The sequence below is a fragment of the Oncorhynchus keta genome, chromosome 19, assembly GCF_023373465.1.
Source record: "Oncorhynchus keta strain PuntledgeMale-10-30-2019 chromosome 19, Oket_V2, whole genome shotgun sequence".
NCBI classification, from domain to species: Eukaryota; Metazoa; Chordata; class Actinopteri; order Salmoniformes; family Salmonidae; genus Oncorhynchus; species Oncorhynchus keta.
Window position 1 is genome coordinate 10021146 of NC_068439.1, and position 24000 is coordinate 10045145.

Here is a 24000-nt window from a genome sequence, read left to right on the forward strand (position 1 = left end):
TACAGTAGATATACAGCAGGTATACAGTAGATATACAGTAGATATACAGTAGATATACCGTAGGTATACAGTAGATATACAGTAGGTATGCAGTAGATATACCGTAGGTATACAGTAGATATACAGCAGGTATACAGTAGATATACAGTAGATATACAGTAGATATGCAGTAGGTATACAGTAGATATGCAGTAGTTATACAGTAGAATACAGTAGGTATACAGTAGATATACAGTAGATATACAGTAGATATACCGTAGGTATACAGTAGATATACAGTAGGTATGCAGTAGCTGCTGGCTGACTGAGAAGCAACTCATGTCCACTTAGCCTGTGCTGCACTCTAATACACCCATAACCAAACCCTTTCCAAACCCTTTCCAAACCCTTTCCAAACCGCCCAGGGCTAAACCCACTCCAATTAGCGTTGAGTAAATTATTAATCAAAACAACACTTCCTTTTCTGGGCCGATGGGGAAGCAACAGAGAGGAGAGGAGATTGGGAAAACAAGCTTAATTTTTCATCAGCCGCCACAAAAAAAAACAAAGAGTGTTTTCCCACATGAGAGACGACATGAGTCACAGACACAGGCGCTGTCTGAACAGACACAATGCAGCAGACAGATTGAACACAGGCACATTGATCAAAACGCAGCCAGCCAGCCAAACCAACTAACACCACCTCACAGGCAGCCAGCCCGACGTAGCCAGAGATGAGACGATGCTATCCACACCATTCCTGTGTGACAGAGGAGGCTGTCAGGGAGCCACAAGGGGCAGGGGGCTAAGAAGAGAGAATTAAAAAAACAAAAGCAAAATAAAGACCTTAAAAAAAATGTCTAGTTATTTTTACCAGAGTTTCACCACTATGAGTACTCTTACCTCTCTTATCGCCATGGCTACAGTACTGCTCAATGCGTAGGCATGGACGTCAACATAAACCATTTAAATGAAAGGAATAAGACAAGCACATCAGGTGCTTTGAGATAGACATATTAACGTAAAGAGGAGAAGGATTAATAGGAGACAGAAAACAAATACACCTGGACACAATTTGGAGAAGTCTGTCTGTCTGTCTGTCTGTCTGTCTGTCTGTCTGTCTGCCTGCCTGCCTGCCTGCCTGCCTGCCTGCCTGCCTGCCTGTCTGTCTGTCTGTAGATACCTGTCTGCCTGCCTGCCTGCCTGCCTGCCTGTCTGTCTGTCTGTCTGTCTGTCTGTCTGTCTGTCTGTCTGTCTGTCTGTCTGTCTGTCTGTCTGTCTGTCTGCTATATGGACCTTTTTAGGATATGAAAAATGATTTTATGTAACAAAATGACACTTCATGTTATATCTGGGACCCTTTGGATGATAAATCAGAGCAAGATTTCCGAATGTAAGTAACACATTTCACCTTCAGATTTGTCAAACCTATCGCGCTGAAAAAATGTTTTGTTGTTAGGATCTCTCCTCAAACAATAGCATGGCATTTTTTTTGCAGTAATAGCTACTGGAAATTGGAGAGTGCAGTTATATTAACAAGAATTTAAGCTTTCAGCCGATATAAGACACTTACAGATACAGTCAGAAGTTTACATACACCTTAGCCAAATACATTTCAACTCAGTTTTTCACAATTCCTGACATTTAATCATAGTAAAAAATCCCTGTATTAAATCAGTTTAGGATCACTTAGGATTTCTTGTCTCTCAAATCATTCACAGCTTTGTGCAAGTTACCTTTGGCGCTGAGTTTAGGCCGAGGTATGTATAGTTTTTTGTGTGCTTCTAGAGCTTATCTCAGTTCACTGGTCACGATGGCAACACCCACCCGTAGCACGCGCTCCAGCAGGTGTATCTCACTGATCATCCCTAAAGCCAACACCTCATTTGGCCGCCTTTCGTTCCAGTTCTCTGCTGCCTGTGACTGGAACGAATTGCAAAAATCGCTGAAGTTGGAGACTTTTATCTCCCTCACCAACTTCAAACATCTGCTATCTGAGTAGCTCACCGATCGCTGCAGCTGTACATAGTCTATCGGTAAATAGCCCACCCATTTTTACCGACCTCATCCCCATACTGTTTTTATTTATTTACTTCTCTGCTCTTTTGCACACCAATATCTCTACCTGTACATGATCATCTGATCATTTATCACTCCAGTGTTAATCTGCAAAATTGTAATTATTCGCCTACCTCCTCATGCCTTTTGCACACAATGCATATAGACTCTTTTTTCTACTGTGTTATTGACTTGTTAATTGTTTACTCCATGTGTAACTCTGTGTTGTCTGTTCACACTGCTATGCTTTATCTTGGCCAGGTCTCAGTTGCAAATGAGAACTTGTTCTCAACTAGCCTACCTGGTTAAATAAAGGTGTTCTCAACTAGCCTACCTGGTTAAATAAAGGTGAAATAAATAAAATAATAATAATAAAATTCATGTTCCTGGAAACTGGACCTTTTTTGGAACATTATTTTTGCCTTAGTGAGATTTACTGTCAGGGCTCAGGTCTGATAGAATCTGTGCAGAAGATCTAGGTGCTGCTGTAGGCCCTCCTTGGTTGGAGACAGAAGCACCAGATCATCAGCAAACAGTAGACATTTGACTTCGGATTCTAGTAGGGTCAGGCCAGGTGAAGCAGACTGTTCTAGTGCCCTCGCCAATTCCTTGATATATATGTTTAATAGGGTGGGGCTTAAGCTGCATCCCTGTCTCACCCCACGGCCCTGTGGAAAGAAATGTGTGTATTCTTTGCCAATGTTAACCCCACACTTGTTGTTGGTGAACCTGGATTCTATAATGTCGTATCTTTATCCCCCAACATCGCTATACATGAATTCGTATGACAAACCCTTATGCCAAATTGAGTCAAAAGCTTTTTTGATGTCGACAAAACATGAAAAGACTTTACCTTTGTTTCGGTTCGTTTGTTTTGCTTTGTCTCTCTGAAGTTGTGGGAACGTTTGTTGCTTTATGGGTCTCTCTTCAATCTCTGTCTGTCTGTCTGCTTGTCTGTCATTCTCTCTCTTGATCTCTGTCTGTCTGTCTTTCTCACTCTCTCCCTCTCGTCTCTCTCTTTCTCGCTCTCACTTTCACACTCTCCCTGACCCTCTCGTCTCTGTCGGTCTCCCTCTCTTTCTCGCTCGCTCTTTCTCCGTCTCTGTCGGTCTCTCTCTCTCCCTCTCCCTCTCGTCTCTGTCGGTCTCTCTCTCTCCCTCTCTCTCTCTCTCCCTCTCCCTCTCCCTCTCCCTCTCGTCTCTGTCAGTCTCTCCCTCTCCCTCTCATCTCTGTCGGTCTCTCTCTCTCTCTCTCTCTCTCCCTCTCCCTCTCGTCTCTGTCAGTCTCTCTCTCTCCCTCTCTCTCTCTCCCTCTCCCTCTCGTCTCTGTCAGTCTCTCCCTCTCTCTTTCTCTCTCCCTCTCCCTCTCGTCTCTGTCAGTCTCTCCCTCTCTCTCTCTCTCTCCTTCTGGTCTCTGTCGGTCTCTCTCTCTCCCTCTCGTCTCTGTCGGTCTCTCTCTCTCCCTCTCGTCTCTGTCGGTCTCTCTCTCTCCCTCTCGTCTCTGTCGGTCTCTCTCTCTCTCTCCCTCTCGTCTCTGTCGGTCTCTCTCTCTCTCTCTCCCTCTCGTCTCTGTCGGTCTCTCCCTCTATCTCTCTCTCTCCCTCTCGTCTCTGTCGGTCTCTCTCTCTCCCTCTCGTCTCTGTCGGTCTCTCTCTCTCCCTCTCCCTCTCGTCACTGTCAGTCTCTCCCTCTCTCTCTCTCTCTCTCTCTCTCTCTCTCTCTCTCTCTCTCTCTCTCTCTCTCTCTCTCTCTCTCTCTCTCTCTCTCTCTCTCTCTCTCTCCCTCTTGTCTCTGTCGGTCTCTCTCCCTCGTCTCTGTCGGTCTGTCTCTGTTGTTCTCTCGCTCTTGTCTCTGTCAGTCTCTCTCGCTCCCCCTCACCCTGTCTCTCTCTCTCTCTCGTCTCTGTCGGTCTCTCTCGCTCCCCCTCTCCCTGTCAGTCTCTCTCTCTCTCGCTCTGTCCGTCTCTGTCGGTCTCTCTCTCGCTCGTCTCTGTCCGTCTCTCTCTCATTCGTCTCTGTCCGTCTCTCTCTCTCGCTCATCTCTGTCCGTCTCTCTCTCGCTCGTCTCTCTCGCTCTCTCTCTCCCTCTCTCCCTCCCTCCCTCCTTGTGGAGATGACTGTAGCAGCGTTTATGCTAAACTAAAGCACTGGGCTTTCGGGTTTATTGTAATTGCAAGAAGAACTGACACATTTCAGAAGCTCATTTGGGAAACCCTCCTACTGAAATATTTAAGCAGCTATTAACTTTTTATGCACATGTTGACTTCATTAGTTTCTGCTATCATTGTATTATGAGTAAGTACAGCTGTGCCAGGGGACAATATTGAGACCCTTATTGTTCATGAGACAAATCTACACTCGTCAAATGGTTAAAGTTATATGTTATAACGTATATATATATATATATATATATATATATATATATATATATATATATATATATATATTATAAGATACCAATGGCAGAACGTACTGTAAAAGCATACTATTGATTATGGTACAGTACATTGTGTAAACAGGAAGAAAGTGTACTGCATAGTATTCAGACCTCGTCCTTTTTTCCAAATGTTGTTACGTTCCAAAATGGATTAAATGTTTTCCCTCATCAATCTAAACACAATGCACCATTATGACGAAGTGCAAACAGGTTTTTAGACATTTTTGCAAATGTATTGAAAATAAAAAACAGAAATACCTTATTTACATAAGTATTCAGATCCTTTGAGGCTCAAAATTGAACATAGACCTCAGGTGCATCCTGTTTCCATTTATCATCCTTGAGATGTTTCTACAACTTGATTGGAGTCCACCTGTGGTAAATTCAATTGATTGGACATGATTTGGAAAGGCACACAACCTGTCTATATGAAGGTCCCACAGTTGACAGTGTGTGTCAGAGCAAAACCAAGCCATGAGGTCGAAGGAACTGTCCATAGACCTCCAAGACAGGATTGTGTCGAGGCACAGATCTGGGGAAGGGTGCCAAAACATTTCTGCCGCATTGAAGGTAGCCAAGAACACAGTGGCCTCCATCATTCTTTAATAGAAGAAGTTTGGAACCACCAAGACTCTTTCTAGAGCTGGCCACCCGGCCAAACTGAGCAATCGGGGGAGAAGGGCCTTGGTCAGGGAGGTGACCAAGAACCCGATGGTCACTCTGACAGACCTCCAGAGTTACTTTGTGGAGATGAGACAACCTTCCAGAAGGTCAACCATCTCTGCTGTACTCCACAAATCAGGACTTTATGATAAAGTGGCCAGACAGAAGCCACTCCTCAGGAAAAGGCACATGACAGCCGGCTTGGAGTTTGGCAAAAGGCATCTAAAGGACTCTCAGACCATGAGAAAGATTCTCTGGTCTGATGAAACCAAGATTAAACTCTTTGGCCTGAATGCCAAGTGTCACATCTGGAGGAAACCTGGCACCATCCCTATGGTGAAGCATGGAGGAGGAGGTGTGGTGGTGCTTAGCTGGAGACACTGTCTGTGTTTTATTTAGAAAACCAGGCGCACATAACCAGCATGGTTACCACAGCATCCTGCAGCGATACACCACCCCATCTGGTTTGCGCTTAGTGGGACTATCATTTGTTTTTCAACAGGACAATAACCCAACACACCTCTAGGCTGTGTAAGGGCTTTTTGACCAAGAAGAAGAGTGATGGAGTGCTGCATCAGATGACCTGGCCTCCACAATCACACGACCTTAACCAAATTGAGATGGTTTGGGATGAGTTGGACCGCAGAGTGAAGGAAAAGCCACCAACAAGTGCTCAGCATATGTGGGAACTCCTTCAATACTGTTGGAAAAGCATTCTAGGTGAAGCTGGTTGAGAGAATGCCAAGAGTGTGCAAAGCTGTCATCAAGGCAAAGGGTAGCTACTTTGAAGAATTTAAAATATAAAATATATTTAAATTTGTTTAACACTTTTTTGGTCACCACATGATTCCATGTGTTATTTCGTAGTTTTCTTGTCTTCATTATTATTCTACAATGTTGAAAATAGTAAAAATAAAAAAAAACCCTTGAATGAGTAGGCGTGTCCAAACTTTTGACTGATCTTGTACGTAAATTATATATTTCTGTATTTAATTTTCAATAAACATTTATAATAGCAAGTTTTCAATTTGTCATTACGAGGTATTGTGTTAAGAAAATAAACATTTTTTTAATCCAACAACACAACAAAATGTGGACTAAGTCAAGGTGTATGAATACTTTCTAGATTATTGTATATGGTTGATACTTGTGATTATGGACTGGATGGAGCTGAAGGATTTTGGACACTGGCCATCCACGCTAGTACACCACAAATGTTACTACCCGGATCCAAGATTGGTGCCATGCCGATGTTTCATGTTCAAAATTACAAGATGTCACCGGCCGTGGGCTAGTTGGGGACATGTTTTTATTTATTTATTGTATACATGAGGAATAGAGAGAGTACTGTACCTTGCAGCTGCTCAATAAGAGTCCAGGCCATTCTAGAACCCTGAGCATCAAACACAACATGGCCCTGTAGGAAGACAAATAATGAAGATTTAAAAAAATTAAATGGAAGTGGTATACAGTTTTAACACCTCTCTCTTTCAGTTTTCTGACTTTTAGGAGAATATTCCATCAACGTCACAATAAACATACCCAGAAAGTGGTTACCATATTCTTAGAACATATTAACGTTCTAGACATGTTTCTTGTTCGAACATATTAATGTTCTCGACATGTTTCTTGGGAACGTTGCAATGTTCTCAGAACATATTAATGTTCTAGACATGTTTCTTGTTCTCAGAACATATTAATGTTCTAGACATGTTTCTTGTTCTCAGAACATATTAATATTCTAGACATGTTTCTTGTTCTCAGAACACATTAACGTTCTAGACATGTTTCTTGTTCTCAGAACATATTAATGTTCTAGACATGTTTCTTGTTCTCAGAACATATTAATATTCTAGACATGTTTCTTGTTCTCAGAACACATTAACGTTCTAGACATGTTTCTTGTTCTCAGAACACATTAATATTCTAGACATGTTTCTTGGGAAAGTTGCAGGAACATTCATGTTTTCACTTTTCTGAGGTTTAGGAGAGTATTCTTCCCTAAAGACGTTCTGTTTACATTAAGGTGATGATCTCTTGGAAACAGTCCTTTTCTGAGGTTTAGGAGAGTATTCTTCCCTAAAGACGTTCTGTTTACATTAAGGTGATGATCTCTTGGAAACAGTCCTTGCACATCACTAGAAGTCTCCTATGAAAACGGTAAGTAATGACCGTATTAGACACTTAAGGGAACGTTCTCTAAAGTTGTGGCAACGTTTGTTGTAATCTGGGTCTCTCTCGCATCTATGTCTGTCTCTCGATCTCTCTCTGTGTCTCTCTCTTTCTCAGTCTGAATCTCTCTGTGTGTCTCTCAAGCTGTCCATCTTTCTCTCTGTGTCTCTCTCTTTGTTTCTCTCTCTATCTACATCACTTTCTTTCTCAATCTCTCTGTGCCTCTCTATCTCTCTTTCTCTGTGTATGTCTCTCTCTCTTGATGGCCGTCTATCTGGCTGTCTCTCTTTCTCAATTCAATGGGCGTTATTGGTATGGGAAACATATGTTTACATTGCCAAAGCAAGTGAAATAGACAATAAACAAAAGTGAAATAAACAATCAAAACTGAGCAGTAAGTTCACATACATTTCAAAGGAATAGAGACATTTCAAATGTCATGTTTGGGCTGTGTAAAGTGTTGTAACGATGTGCAAATAGTTAAAGTACAACACGGAAAATAAATAAACATAAATATGGGTTGTATTTACAATGGTGATTGTTCATCACTGGTTGCCCTTTTCTTGTGACAACGGGTCACACATCTTGCTGCTGTGAAGTCACACTGGTATTTCACCTAATAGGCATGAGAGTTTATCAAAATGAGATTAATTTTCAAATTCTTTGTGGGTCTGTGTAATCTGAGTGAAATATGTGTCTCTAATATGGTCATACGTTTAGGTTAGGAAGTGCAGCTCAGTTACCACCTCATTTTCTGGGCAGTGAGCACACAGCCTGTCTTTTCTTGAGAGCCAGGTCTGCCTATGGCAGCCTCTCTCAATAGCAAGGCTATGCTCACTTAGTCTGTACATAGTCAAAGCTTTCCTTAAGTTTGGGTCAGTCACAGTGGTCAGGTATTCTGCCACTGTCTACTCTCTGTTTAGGGACAAATAGCATTCTAGTTTGCTCTGTTTTTTTGTTAATTATTTCCAATGTGTCAAGTAATTATCTTTTTGTTTTCTCATGATTTGGTTGGGTCTAATTGTGCTGCTGTCCTGGGGGCTCTGTGGGGTCTGTTTGTGCTTATGAACAGAGCCCCAGGACCAGCTTGTTTAGGGTAATGTCTCTGTTGGTGATGGTTTTATTATGGAGGTTTGAATATATGTTTTATTTTAGGTGGTTGTAGAATTTAACCGCTCTTTTCTGGATTTTGATCATTAGCGAATATCGTCCTAATTCTACTCTGCATGCATTATTTGGTGTTTTACACAGTACACAGCGGATGTTTTTGCAGAATTCTGTATGCAAAGACTCGATTTGGTGCTTGTCCCATTTTGTGAATTCTTGGTTGGTGAGTTGACCCCAGACCTCACAACCATAAAGGGCAATGGGTTTTATAACTGATTCAATTATTTTTGGTTCTTTGCCAGATTCCAAATGGGATGTCAAATTTGATGTTCCTTTTGATGACGCAGAATGCCCTTCTTGCTTTGTTTATTAGATCGTTCACAGCTTTGTGGAAGTTACCTGTGGTGCTTCTGTTTACGATGAGGTATGAATTATATTTGTGTGCTCTAGGGCAACGGTGTCTAGATGGAATTTGTATTTGTGGTCCTGGCAATTGGACCTTTTCTGGAACACAGTTATTTTTTGTCTCACAGAGATTTACTGTCAGGCCCCAGGTCTGACAGAATCTGTGGAGAAAATCTAGGTGCTGCTGTAGGCTCTCCTTGGTTGGGGACAGAAGCACCAGATCATCAACAAACAGTAGACATTTGACTCTAGTAAGGTGAGGCTTGGTGCTGCAGACTGTTCTAGTCATTGATATACTGTACATGTTGAACAGGGTGGGGCTCAAGCTGCATCCCTGTCTCACCCCACAGCCCTGTAGAAAATGTTGTTTGTTTAGATGGATTCTATAATGTCGGATCTTTTTCCCTCCAACATTGCTATACATCAATTTGTATAGCAAGACCCTCATGCCCAATTGAGTCAAAAGCTTTTTTTTTCATTGAGGATACCATTAACACCACAGGCCTTTTGGGGTTAGAGGGTTTGTATTTTGTCCTGTAGTTCATTCAATGTAATTGGAGAATTCAGTGGGTTCTGTTAGTCTTTAATAACTGATTCTAAGATTTATAATTGATCAGGTATATATTTTTGCTGTTTGTTCTTTGAAGAAGTGGTTTATCCATACATCTCCATTTTGGATAGATAATTATTCGTGTTGTTGTTTGTTTAGTGTTTTCCAATTTTCACAGAAGTGGCTAGATTCTATGGATTCTTCAATGACTTTCAGCAGATTTCTGACGTGCTGTTCCTTCTTTTTCACTAGTGTATTTCTGTATTGTTTTAGTGTTTCACCATAGTGAAGCCGTAGACTCGTAGGTTTTCTGGGTATCCATGTTTTTGGCTGGACAGGTTTGTCAATTTATTTTTTCGGTTTTTGCAATCTTCATCAAACCATTTGTCCTTGTTTAACATTTTCTTAAGTTGTTTGCTTTGTTTTTTAGATTTGATAAGGAAGCTGAAAGGTCAACTGTTTGATTAGGAATCTGAAAGGTCAACTATACTATTTAGGCTTTTTACTGCCAAGTTTCTATTTTCACTATTATAGAGAAATGTTTTGTCCAGAATTTGTCTAAAAGGGATTGAATTTGTTGTTGCATAATTGTTTTTGGGTAGGTTTCTGCACTACTGTCCTTCCATCTATAGCATGTCTTAATTCATGTTCTGCAGTTCCTGTGGTGTTGATGTCTCATGATTGAGTGTTGCTCTGTTCAAGTAGACGTGTGATTTTGCTGTGATCTGATAGGGGTGTCAGTGGACTGACTGTTAACTGTGATCTGATAGGGGTGTCAGTGGACTGACTGTTAACTGTGATCTGATAGGGGTGTCAGTGGACTGACTGTTAACTGTGATCTGATAGGGGTGTCAGTGGACTGACTGTTAACTGTGATCTGATAGGGGTGTCAGTGGACTGACTGTTAACTGTGATCTGATAGGGGTGTCAGTGGACTGACTGTTAACTGTGATCTGATAGGGGTGTCAGTGGACTGACTGAACGCTCTAAGAGACTCTGGGTTGAGCTCAGTGATAAAGTAGCCAGCAGTATTACTGCCAGGGGATGAGCTGTACGTGTACCGAACATAGAAGTCCCCCTCATAGCCTATTATTACAGACTCAGTGTGCGACAGAGCTGCAGGGAGTTGTAACCTATTTTTTGGGGGTTGTTTTGTCATAATTGTGGACATATTTGGGAGGGAATGATGTCACCTCCAGGTAGGTCCTCTTGGCGTGAGTTCTCCCGGTGCAGGGTATTCACTTGTTTGCATGGCCTTCATACTGGCCGATGTTAGTTCACTCAGAGGCAGAGGAAAACTGAAGCACGTTGCCCTTTATAGGAATGTTTTTTATTATTTCATATTCTCATTACCTAATCAGCCGCTCATATTGAGTTTAGGTGCAGCGACGGGTCAAGGGAAAGATTGAGCCTCCATAGCTAGGGTCTCTCTCTCTCTCTCTCTCTCATCGGAGTGCATGCTGGGAGTGTGTTGTCAAACAGGAGTGATTGTGAGAGCGAATGGAATTTATTTTCACTCTATCGGGTTTTGGTATGTATATATATATATATTGATTAGTTTAGTTATTTTAAGGGTATCTTGTTTAACTATCACTAAGCACGTATAGGGGTGGTGGGATCTTTGAGGTTGGTTTTTCGCGAGGGCACAACCGGGTGGGGCTGGTTGCAATGGCCACTCGCGGAAGTGTAGAGTTTGAAAAACTTAGTCGGAGGCATGGAGTAAAGATTCCTGCTGCGGCCGGGTGTTCAGTGGAAGAATGTAGCTTGGCTGTGGGTGATATTCTTAGATTCAATTGAAAAGGTTAATAAGATAGTTGAGAGGGGTGTTGTGTTGCGGGAGACACAGACGCCGGTATTTCCGGCGAAGAAAGTTATACTTTCTAATGTGCCACCATTTGTTAGAGATGAAGTGTTGGAGCGAGAGTTATCTCGCCATGGTCAAATCGTATCTACAATAAAGAAGGTTATTTTTGGATGCAAATCTCCGTTGTTGAAACATGTCGTGTCTCATAGCAGACAAGTGCATATGATTTTAAAAAAGGACGGAGATGAACTGAATTTAGTTTTAAGATTGATGGATTTGATTATGTATTCTATGCATCTACTGAATCAATGAAATGCTTTGGCTGTGGAAGAGAGGGGCATTTGGTGTGTAGTTGTCCCGAGAATGAGCGCACTGAGCCTAGTAGTAGCTCTAGTGCTGGTGCAACTAACGCACCACCGCGAAGGGATGAACATGCTAAGGGTGCAGGGGAAGAGGGAAGGTGGGCAGATGTGGTTGGAAAAGTAGGAGAGGAAGGCATTGTGGATACGGGGGCAATTATGGTAGATCAGAACACAGAGGGAGGGGAAACAGTAGGTGAGATTGCGACTGCCGTCGCTGAGGTGGTGCTGGAAAATGAAATTGGAGGTCAAGAGGAGATTGAAATAACGGAAAAGGAAGCGGATGTTTTCAAAATACCGAGGAGTAAAAGGAAGAATTTAAGGAGTGGTGAAGGGTCTAATTCTAAGAGAAAGGTAGAGATTGATAAATCAGTTGAAGATGAACAAGTTGTAGAGATGGTGGAGTTTTCTTCTGGGGAGGATAGCGAGAGTGAGTCATCTGACGCGTCACAACAATATAGTGAGATAAATGGGGTGGAAGGGAGGTATGGGATAGAGAAGATACGTCAATTTCTGAAGTTGACAAAAGGGAAGAAATATATGCAGGATTACAATGTAACTGATCTTTTCCCTGAACGTGAATTGTTTATTGAATCAGCAAAGTTTCTGATGTCAAAAATTACAGGGGGAAGTTTGAAAAGCCCTGAAATTGCTAGACTCAAGAAAGTGGTCAGGAGAGTGATAAGTGGTGTAAATTCTAAAGAAAATGAAAGAGTTCAGTTGCAGTTTTAACTCTGTAAAGAGATGTGGTGGCTGTATCTTCCTCTGTATATTTTTTTCATCCATGAGCAGTTTTAAGATGTCTTCTTTAAACGTAAATGGGGCAAGAGATGGTAAAAAAAGAGCCATGGTGTATGAGTTAAGTAGGGGAAAGGGAAGTGACATACATTTTCTACAAGAAACGCATAGTAATTTGGAAAATGAAGTTATGTGGCAACAGGAGTGGGGGCGGACAGTGGTGTGTAGTCATAAAAACTCAAAAAGTGGGGGTGAGGTTATCTTGTTCTCAAAATGGTTTTTGCCTTTGTCATATGAGGTTGAAGAGGTAGTTGAGGGGAGGTTATTAAAAGTTAGAGCAAGGTATGAAAACATCACTATGTGTCTGATAAATGTATATGCCGGAGTGGTGACAGTTGAGAGGGTATGTTTTTTAGAGACATTATCAAATACCATTGAGAAATGTAACAAAGAAGATTATTTATTTATTGCTGGGAATTTTAACTGCACAGTTAGCGATTTAGATAGAAATCACCAAGAACCTCATATAGCCTCAAGGACTTTTTTAAAACGCCTCATTGTAACACATGAACTGTGTGATATTTGGCGGAGTCAAGATGGAGGAACAAGGCAGTACACCTGGGCGCATGTGAGAGAGAACATCATCTCTATGGCCAGGTTAGATAGGTTTTATGTTTTTGAGCATCAATCTCAGGTCTGTAAATCAAGTGTGATAACTCCAGTGGGATTTTCTGATCAGTGTTTAATAACAGAGGTGGTGTTCATTAACGATGTAATACCCAAAAGCGCATACTGGCATTTTAATATAACTTTATTGAGTGATGCTCACTTCAGGAACTGTTTCAGTTTTTTCTGGGAGAGGTGGGGGTCTCAAAAGGCCAGTTTTGTATCCCTTCAACAGTGGTGGGATATAGGGAAAATCCAGATTCAACCATTTTGTAATCAATACACGAGGAATGTCACCAAGGATATCACCAGATCAATGAAAGCCCTAGAGATTGAAATAGTGGAACTCATGACGTTGGTTGAGACCACAGAAGATCGAGGCCATACTCAGGCCGTCAAGAGGAGAAAAGCTGCATTGGCAGACCTGCTGGGTATCAGAGCACAGGGGGCTCTGGTGAGAAGTAAGTTTCAGGGAATATCTGAAATGGATGCCTCATCCACATTTTTCTTTGGTTTAGAGAAAAAGAATGGACAAAGAAAAATTATTAATTGTCTCAAATCAGCTGTTGGACAAGAGCTCACTAGCCCCAGTGAAATTAGAAAGAGGGCAGTAGAGTTCTATGCTGAGCTCTACAAGTGTGAGTACAAAGAGGATAAAACAGTGACACCGCAGTTCTTTGATGGGCTCCCAAAGGTGGCTGCAGAAGCTCAGGTTGAGCTTGAGCAACCATTGTCTTTGCAGGATTTATACACTGCATTAAAAGGCATGGAAAATGTAAGGGCACCAGGCATTGATGGGCTTCCCGTTGACTTTTTTTAAGTCTTTTTGGGCTATGTTGGGAGAGGATTGGTTAGAAGTAGTTAATGATAGTTTAACCGGAGGGTTACTACCAATAAGCTGCAGAAGGGCTGTCCTCACCCTACTGCCCAAAAAGGGTGACCCGAGGAAGGTGAAGAACTGGAGGCCGGTGGCTTTATTGTGCACTGATTATAAGATATTATCAAAGGCTTTGTCCAACAGGCTGAGGGAGGTGGTGGGGCAAATCATACATATGGATCAGTCCTACTGTGTTCCTGGCAGGCAGATAGGGGATAACATTTCTCTGATTCGTGATTTTTTGGATGTCTCAAGGCTATTGGGTTGGATGCTGGTCTAATTTCAATTGATCAGGAAAAGGCATTTGACCGAGTTGAACATCAATATTTATGGCACATGGTTGAGGCGTTTGGGTTCAGCTCTGGTTTTATTGCCATGATAAAGGTGATATATGGTGACATTGAAAGTGTATTGAAAGTTAACGGTGGTTTGAGTGCTCCTTTTAAAGTGTGTAGAGGTATTAGGCAGGGATGTTCTTTGTCAGGAATGTTATATGCCATTGCTATAGAGCCACTACTAAATAGCATTAGAAGTCGCATTGCAGGGGTGTACTTTTCAGAGGATATTCCTCCTATTCGTCTCTCAGCCTATGCTGATGATGTAGTTGTGTTAGTGAAAAATCAAGCGGAGGTGGATGGCTTGAGTCTAATGGTTGATCGTTTTAGGGGAATATCCTCTGCAAAGGTAAATTGGGAAAAGAGTTGTGCTTTACAGATTGGAGAATGGTCTGGAGGGATCATGGCTTTGCCAGGGGGGCTAGAATGGTGTAAGGGAGGTTTTAAGTATCTTGGAGTGTACCTAGGAGATGAGGGGACTATGGGAAAAAATTGGAGTGGGGTGGTTGAAATGGTGGAAGGGAGGATGAGGAGATGGCGTTGGTTACTATCTCGTATGTCATATAGGGGGCGCACTATTATAGTTAACAATGTGATTGCCTCTGCACTGTGGCATCGGTTGTCAGTTTTAGAACCACCATCTGACCTTCTGGCTAAGATACAAGCAATTATTGTGGATTTCTTTTGGGATAAATATCACTGGGTTCCACAAAGTGTTTTGTATTTGTCAAAAGAGGAGGGGGGACAAGGTCTTGTACATCTTGTTAGTAGGGCTGCTGCTTTCCGGTTTCAGTTTATTCAAAGGTTGCTTTATGGACCGGAAAATGTGGTGTGGAGAGGGGTGGCAGGTCTTATATTACAGCGGGTTGGTGGATTAGGTTTAAAGAAGGCTTTATTTCTGGTTGATAGTAGCCAGATTTCTAGGGAGGGAGTACCTCTGTTTTACAGAGGCCTTCTCAGAGTGTGGAGCATAATGAAGGTGTCCAGACGAACTTCAGCGGAGTCAGTGCATTGGCTGTTGGAGGAACCTCTGGTGTATGGGGCAAAACTGGATTGTACAACTGCAGCTGTTCCACATTTCTCCAAGATTCTGGTGAAGGGGAAAATCATCACCTTAAAACAGTTAATGGTCATGGCTGGGCCCGCCTTAATGGATGGAAGACGGGTGGCAGAACATTTGGGGATGAGGTCGGAAAGGATTGTCGGAGAAATGCTGGGGAGCTGTAGGAAGGCTCTGTCAGCGGAAGAATGGGGTATGCTTAGTAGCCACAAGAAGAAGGTACAAGATGAAGACTGTCTGTCTGTCTGTCTGTCTGTCTGTCTGTCTGTCTGTCTGTCTGTCTGTCTGTCTGTCTGTCTGTCTGTCTGTCTGTCTGTCTGTCTCTATTTCTGTCTGTCTGTCTCTATTTCTGTCTCTGCGTCTCTCTGCGACTCTCTCTCTCTCATATCTCTCCCAGTACAACCACAAACTTCTCCTCTTTCTCTTCAATTTCCATCCTCTCTCTGTGGTGACATATAAGATACTCACCGACACTCCTTCGAATGAGCTGGTGTTGAGAGCACGATAGATCTCAGCGGTGATATCTCGGTTGTTGTAGTTGAAGTCTTCTAGTCTGCGGCCCTTAGCCTTCAGGGGCCCCACGGTCTTGTTGAGGGCCAGAGCCAGGGCCCACACTGCATCGTAGGCCAGAGGGGCCTCCTGGAACCCCCCCGTCTCCTCTGGGTTCTTACCCCCCAACTTAGACATCAGCTGGTTCAGAAACTCCTGAGACGTCTGAAGAAGAGAGAGGAGGAGGGCTTAGAACAGTTTTTTTCACCTTTATTTAACGAGGTAGGCTAGTTGAGAACACCATTATTTAACGAGGTAGGCTAGTTCAGAACACCTTTATTTAACGAGGTAGGCTAGTTGAGAACACCTTTATTTAACGAGGTAGGCTAGTTGAGAACAAGTTCTCATTTACAACCGACCTGGCCAAGATAAAGCATAGCAGTGTAACACAAAACAACAACACAGAGTTACACATAGGAATAAACAAGCATTCAGTCAATAACACAATAGAAAGAAAACAATAATGGGTGGGTGAAGAAGGGTTGGTGTACACAGCTGGGAACACCAGGTTGAGACGTCCTGTCTCCCAGTGGGCGGGGTCTATCTGGGTACAGGTCAGATGTTCCTCTCCTCTCGCTAAGAAGTCACCATGGTACAAACAGTCACACTCACACTCACACAGGTGCCCAAACACACACCAACCAGCCAGCCAAACAAACACACACCAACCAGCCAGCCAAACAAACACACACCAACCAGCCAGCCAAACAAACACACACCAACCAGCCAGCCAAACAAACACACAAACAAACAAACAAACCAACTGCAATGCAACCCTCCTGTATCCATCCACCCCCATTCTGTTGGCCCAGGATCCTGCTATATATGGACTGAGTTCCAGACATCTACCCCCATTCTGTTGGCCCAGGATCCTGCTATATATGGACTGAGTTCCAGACATCCACCCTCATTCTGTTGGCCCAGGATCCTGCTATATATGGACTGAGTTCCAGACATCTACCCTCATTCTGTTGGCCCAGGATCCTGCTATATATGGACTGAGTTCCAGACATCTACCCCCATTCTGTTGGCCCAGGATCCTGCTATATATGGACTGAGTTCCAGACATCTACCCTCATTCTGTTGGCCCAGGATCCTGCTATATATGGACTGAGTTCCAGACATCTACCCCCATTCTGTTGGCCCAGGATCCTGCTATATATGGCCTGAGTTCCAGACATCTACCCTCATTCTGTTGGCCCAGGATCCTGCTATATATGGACTGAGTTCCAGACATCTACCCCCATTCTGTTAGCCCAGGATCCACCCCCATTCTGTTGGCCCAGGATCCTGCTATATATGGACTGAGTTCCAGACATCTACCCTCATTCTGTTGGCCCAGGATCCTGCTATATATGGACTGAGTTCCAGACATCTACCCTCATTCTGTTGGCCCAGGATCCTGCTATATATGGACTGAGTTCCAGACATCTACCCTCATTCTGTTGGCCCAGGATCCTGCTATATATGGACTGAGTTCCAGACATCTACCCTCATTCTGTTGGCCCAGGATCCTGCTATATATGGACTGAGTTCCAGACATCTACCCTCATTCTGTTGGCCCAGGATCCTGCTATATATGGACTGAGTTCCAGACATCTACCCTCATTCTGTTGGCCCAGGATCCTGCTATATATGGACTGAGTTCCAGACATCTACCCTCATTCTGTTGGCCCAGGATCCTGCTATATATGGACTGAGTTCCAGACATCTACCCTCATTCTGTTGGCCCAGGATCCTGCTATATATGGACTGAGTTCCAGACATCTACCCTCATTCTGTTGGCCCAGGATCCTGCTATATATGGACTGAGTTCCAGACATCTACCCCCATTCTGTTGGCCCAGGATCCTGCTATATATGGACTGAGTTCCAGACATCTACCCTCATTCTGTTGGCCCAGGATCCTGCTATATATGGACTGAGTTCCAGACATCTACCCTCATTCTGTTGGCCCAGGATCCTGCTATATATGGACTGAGTTCCAGACATCTACCCTCATTCTGTTGGCCCAGGATCCTGCTATATATGGACTGAGTTCCAGACATCCACCCTCATTCTGTTGGCCCAGGATCCTGCTATATATGGACTGAGTTCCAGACATCCACCCTCATTCTGTTGGCCCAGGATCCTGCTATATATGGCCTGAGTTCCAGACATCTACCCTCATTCTGTTGGCCCAGGATCCTGGACTGAGTTCCAGACATCTACCAGTTTCTACCCTTTGACAACAACAAAAATGTCACATTGGACAGGTCCACTTTGTGATAGAATCCCTCCACCCTCGTAAATTGGTTCAATAAAAACAAGTCATTTTCTCTCCCATTTAGCTTGAGATGTGGAGTTTGTTTTAAAGGATTGGACAGGTTTTTGACAATAGTTTGTTTATTATCTGCCATGCGACGAGAGACGACGCTCCAAGAGAACGTTCTCTAACAGAACAGCGGTAAGGGCCAATTTGTATTTTGGGCCAGATAAACAACTCTGTCAAAAAAACATGTCCAATCCTCGAGCCAAAGACATTAGGTTTTGAGACACAGTCCCGGGCAACGCATGCATTCACCCGCTCTATGGTGCCGTGGTGAAAGTATTTTCGTGGTAGCAGGGTGGAGATCATCACTTGTGTGTTAAGGGAATGTGGACGAAGCTTTTTCAATCACAACGATGGTTGAGCGTCGTATTATTAGCAGAATCAGACACAAACACACACCCGAGTGCCTGATGAAATGGAGGAAATCTGTTTTCCATTGTAATACAATATGAGAGATGGGGTCTGTGTGTTGTGTTTTTCTAGCTCATCCTGAAGGGAGAGAGAGAGAGAGAGAGAGAGAGAGAGAGAGAGAGAGAGAGAGAGAGAGAGAGAGAGAGAGAGAGAGAGAGAGAGAGAGAGAGAGAGAGAGAGAGAGAGAGAGAGAGAGAGAGGATGTTTTCATGCTGTCTGAGTCTAGAAAGGGAATTATTAATTGGCATCACTTTAGTGCTGGAACAGGGCTTGACAGGAAGGGTGCTGAACAGGGCTCAACAGGAAGGGTGCTGAACAGGGCTCAACAGGAAGGGTGCTGAACAGGGCTTAATAGGAAGGGTGCTGAACAGGGCTCAACAGGAAGGGTGCTGAACAGGGCTCAACAGGAAGGGTGCTGAACAGGGCTCAACAGGAAGGGTGCTGAACAGGGCTCAACAGGAAGGGTGCTGAACAGGGCTTGACAGGAAGGGTGCTGAACAGGGCTCAACAGGAAGGGTGCTGAACAGGGCTCAACAGGAAGGGTGCTGAACAGGGCTCAATAGGAAGGGTGCTGAACAGGGCTCAATAGGAAGGGTGCTGAACAGGGCTTGACAGGAAGGGTGCTGAACAGGGCTCAACAGGAAGGGTGCTGAACAGGGCTCAACAGGAAGGGTGCTGAACAGGGCTCGACAGGAAGGGTGCTGAACAGGGCTCAACAGGAAGGGTGCTGAACAGGGCTTGACAGGAAGGGTGCTGAACAGGGCTCAATAGGAAGGGTGCTGAACAGGGCTCAACAGGAAGGGTGCTGAACAGGGCTTAATAGGAAGGGTGCTGAACAGGGCTCGACAGGAAGGGTGCTGAACAGGGCTCAACAGGAAGGGTGCTGAACAGGGCTTAATAGGAAGGGTGCTGAACAGGGCTCGACAGGAAGGGTGCTGAACAGGGCTCAACAGGAAGGGTGCTGAACAGGGCTCAACAGGAAGGGTGCTGAACAGGGCTCAACAGGAAGGGTGCTGAACAGGGCTCAACAGGAAGGGTGCTGAACAGGGCTCAACAGGAAGGGTGCTGAACAGGGCTTGACAGGAAGGGTGCTGAACAGGGCTTGACAGGAAGGGTGCTGAACAGGGCTTGACAGGAAGGGTGCTGAACAGGGCTTAATAGGAAGGGTGCTGAACAGGGCTCAACAGGAAGGGTGCTGAACAGGGCTCGACAGGAAGGGTGCTGAACAGGGCTCAACAGGAAGGGTGCTGAACAGGGCTCAACAGGAAGGGTGCTGAACAGGGCTTGACAGGAAGGGTGCTGAACAGGGCTTGACAGGACGGGTGCTGAACAGGGCTTGACAGGAAGGGTGCTGAACAGGGCTTGACAGGACGGGTGCTGAACAGGGCTTGACAGGACGGGTGCTGAACAGGGCTTGACAGGACGGGTGCTGAACAGGGCTTGACAGGACGGGTGCTGAACAGGGCTCAACAGGAAGGGTGCTGAACAGGAAGGGTTCTGGCAGAAGGCTTGACAGCGAGGGAATATGGAGGAAGGAAGGAGAGGAGGCTCTCTCTCTTTACCTGATCTCTGTGACGAGCTAAGGAGAGATATAACAGATCTGTAATAGGCAGAGTTCCAAATGGCCCTCTATTCCCCTATATCGTGCACTACTTTCAAGCAGGGCCCATAATAGGAAATAAAATAGGTTGCCATTTGGGAGACAAACCTAGAAGCAGGTAAATTGTCAAGCAAACATCCACAGTCACCGTTAGAACTATTCAAAGAGCAAAAAAGGTACTCTATTTTGTACTCTCTGTCTGTAGCGCTGCTTCCTGCAGCAGTAGCGCATTGTTTTCCGTTGCTTAGCAACCGCGGTAAACAAGTCTATCGCGCAGAGGTCATGCTGCTGTAGCTGTTGCACACATACAGTTTATTAGGTGGCCTTGGCTTGCTATGTAAAGCAGGCGGACAGGCATCGAGGCATTAAGTTACTGTTCCATTGAACGTTAGATAGACCAAATGGTTGACCTAACCGACTTTGAGGGTGGTATGATCGTCAGTGCCAGGAGTGCCAGATCCAGATCAAAATCCAGCTGCTTTTCACACACACAGACATTGTCTTGGGTTTTACCAGGCACCGTCCAGTCCTGTGGAGGGAAACAGCTCACGGATGAGAGAGGTCGAAGGAGAATGGCAAGAATCGCACAAGTTAACAGGTGGGCCACAACCAGACATAATAACGGCACAGTACAACAGTGGTGGGTAGAGAGGCATCTTGGAACGCACACCTCGTTGATCCTTGTCGTGGATGGGTGATGTGGATGGGCGATGTGGATGGGCGATGTGGATGGGCGATGTGGATGGGCGATGTGGATGGGTGATGTGGATGGGCGATGTGGATGGGCGATGTGGATGGGCGATGTGGATGGGTGATGTGGATGGGCGATGTGGATGGGCGATGTGGATGGGCGATGTGGATGGGCGATGTGGATGGGCGATGTGGATGGGCGATGTGGATGGGTGATGTGGATGGGTGATGTGGATGGGCGTGGATGGGCGATGTGGATGGGCGATGTGGATGGGCGATGTGGATGGGCGATGTGGATGGGCGATGTGGATGGGTGATGTGGATGGGCGATGTGGATGGGCGATGTGGATGGGTGATGTGGATGGGCGATGTGGATGGGCGATGTGGATGGGCGATTTGCAGCAGACGACCACACCGGGTTCCACTCTTTTCAGCTAAAAACAACAAGAAGTGGCTCCAGTGGGCAAATGATCACCAACACTGGACAATTGAGGAGTGGAAAAACATTGCCTGCTTCGCCAAATCCCAGTTCCTGTTGCGTCATGCTGATAGCAGAGTCAGGATTTGGCGTAGACAGCATCAATCCATGGACACATCCTGCCTGGTACAGGCTAGTGGCGGTGGAGTACTGGTGTGGGAAATGTTTTCCTGGCACACATTAGGTCCTTTGATACCAATTGAGCAATGAATGTTTCCGACACCTTATAGAATCCATGAAGAATTCAGGTTGTTCCGAAGGCAAAGCGGGGGGGATTCTGACCTGGGACTAGATGGGTGTACCTAATAAACTGTATATTACGACATTTGCTAGCCTAGCATGGATTTCAACTTCTCTCAGATTCACAGTCACTTAGAAATGTCCACACTTACCAAGAATTATTATTATTAAAGAATATGGCCCCACAACAAACATGCCAAGAGAGGGCCGCACACCAAAACTCACGGACCAGGCAAGGAGGTCATTAATCAGAGAGGCAACAAACATGCCAAGAGAGGGCCGCACACCAAAACTCACGGACCAGGCAAGGAGGGCATTAGAGGCAACAAAGAGACCAAAGATAATCTTGAAGGAGCTGCAAAGCTCCACAGTGGAGATTGGAGTATCTATCTGTCCATAGCCGGACCACTTTGGCCAGAAAAAGCCGGACACTAAGCAAACACGTTTGGTGTTGTGGGAGAGTCCCCAAACGGAGCTGGGCTTTTACGGAAGCTATGGTGGCCTCTCATCAAAAACATCTTGTTTGTTTCACAAAAAAATTTTGCATCCAAATTAGGCTTAAATCAAATGAACAAACATTTAAGCAAACACGTTTGACAACCAGTGGAACAGTTGTGGGAGAGTCCCCAAACATATGAAGAAGAAGGTGGTGATTGTACTGTCCTGGTCAGAGTTTGAGATTAAACAGTTTTAGCTTTTGGCCATCAAGGAAAGCAGGCTGGATGTCTTGTTTGGGTGTAGGGCCTGATCAGAGCCTGGAAACCCAACGCCTCTCATCAAAAACATCTTGTTTGTTTCACAATTAAAAATATTTTGCATCTTCAAAGTAGTAGGCATGTTGTGTAAATCAAATGATACAACCCCCAAAAAAAAAATATGTTTTAATTCCAGGTTGTAAGGCAACAAAATAGGAAAAATGCCAAGGGGGGTGAATACTTTATCAAGCCACTGTAGCCTGCCCTGCGTACTATAGATACTATACTATACTATAGATACTATACTATAGATACTATACTATAATATATATAATAATAATATGCCATTTTATCCAAAGCGACTTACATACTATACTATACTATAGATACTATACTATACTATAGATACTATACTATAGATACTATACTATAGATACTATACCATACTATAGATACTATACTATAGATACTATAATATACTATAGATACTATACTATACTATAGATACTATACTATAGATACTATACTATAGATACTATACTATAATATAGATCATATACTATAGATACTATACTATACTATAGATACTATACTATACTATACTATAGATACTATACTATAGATACTATACTATAATATAGATACTATACTATAGATACTATACTATAGATACTATACTATAATATAGATCATATACTATAGATACTATACTATACTATACTATAGATACTATACTATACTATACTATACTATAGATACTATACTATAGATACTATACTATAATATAGATAATATACTATAGATACTATACTATAGATACTATACTATAGATACTATACTATAATATAGATAATATACTATAGATACTATACTATAGATACTATACTATAGATACTATACTATAATATAGATAATATACTATAGATACTATACTATACTATAGATACTATACTATACTATAAATACTATACTATAGATACTATACTATAATATAGATAATATACTATAATATAGATACTATACTATAATATAGATAATATACTATAATATAGATAATATACTATAGATACTATACTATACTATAATATAGATACTATGCTATACTATACTATACTATAGATACTATACTATAGATACTATACTATAGATACTATAGATACTATACTATACTATAGATACTATACTATACTATAGATACTATACTATACTATAGATACTATAGATACTATACTATAGATACTACACTATACTATAGATACTACACTATACTATAGATACTACACTATACTATAGATACTACACTATACTATAGATACTATACTATACTATAGATACTATACTATAGGTCCTACACTATACTATACTATAGATACTATACTATAGATACTATAATATACTATCCTATAGATCACTATACTATAGATGCTATTCTATATACTATACTGTTCAGGGGCAGAACGACAGATTTGTACCTTGTCAGCTCGGGGATTTGAACTTGCAACCTTTCGGTTACTAGTCCAACACTCTAACCACTAGGCTACCTGCAGTCCCTACACTCTAACCACTAGGCTACCTTGCCGCCCCATTACAGAAGTTATGATGTTTATTGATTATTTATTTACGTTCTTCATCGTCACGTTTATACAGTTACCGTACCAGCCCTACTCACAATGTTAAACAAACATCAAATTTCGACTTGAGTTTTTGAGATCACGCACACCCACTCCCTCCCCTCCCTCGGCTCCAGGCCGCAACCAGCTGCTGGGTCTGTCAGCCTCTCGACGCCTCGTCACCAAATGGGGCTTTGATCCATAAGAGA

The 24000-nt window shown here is 43.3% G+C and overlaps 1 protein-coding gene across 3 annotated transcripts in view; it reads right to left on the reverse strand.

Annotated features, from left to right (window-relative positions):
* The window catches only part of LOC118397627 (gamma-aminobutyric acid type B receptor subunit 1-like), a 301998-nt gene that overhangs the window by 96935 nt on the left and 181063 nt on the right, over nt 1-24000 (reverse strand). For all 3 annotated transcript variants that reach the window (XR_008070123.1, XM_052469313.1, XM_052469312.1), the window contains exons 13-14: nt 15677-15922; nt 6489-6552 (exon numbers count right to left, since the gene is read on the reverse strand). Coding sequence is in view for 2 of the 3 variants with exons in the window: in XM_052469313.1 (XP_052325273.1) it covers nt 6489-6552; nt 15677-15922 (310 nt within the window). In the remaining variant the exon portion in view is untranslated. The remainder of the gene's footprint in view (nt 1-6488; nt 6553-15676; nt 15923-24000) is intronic.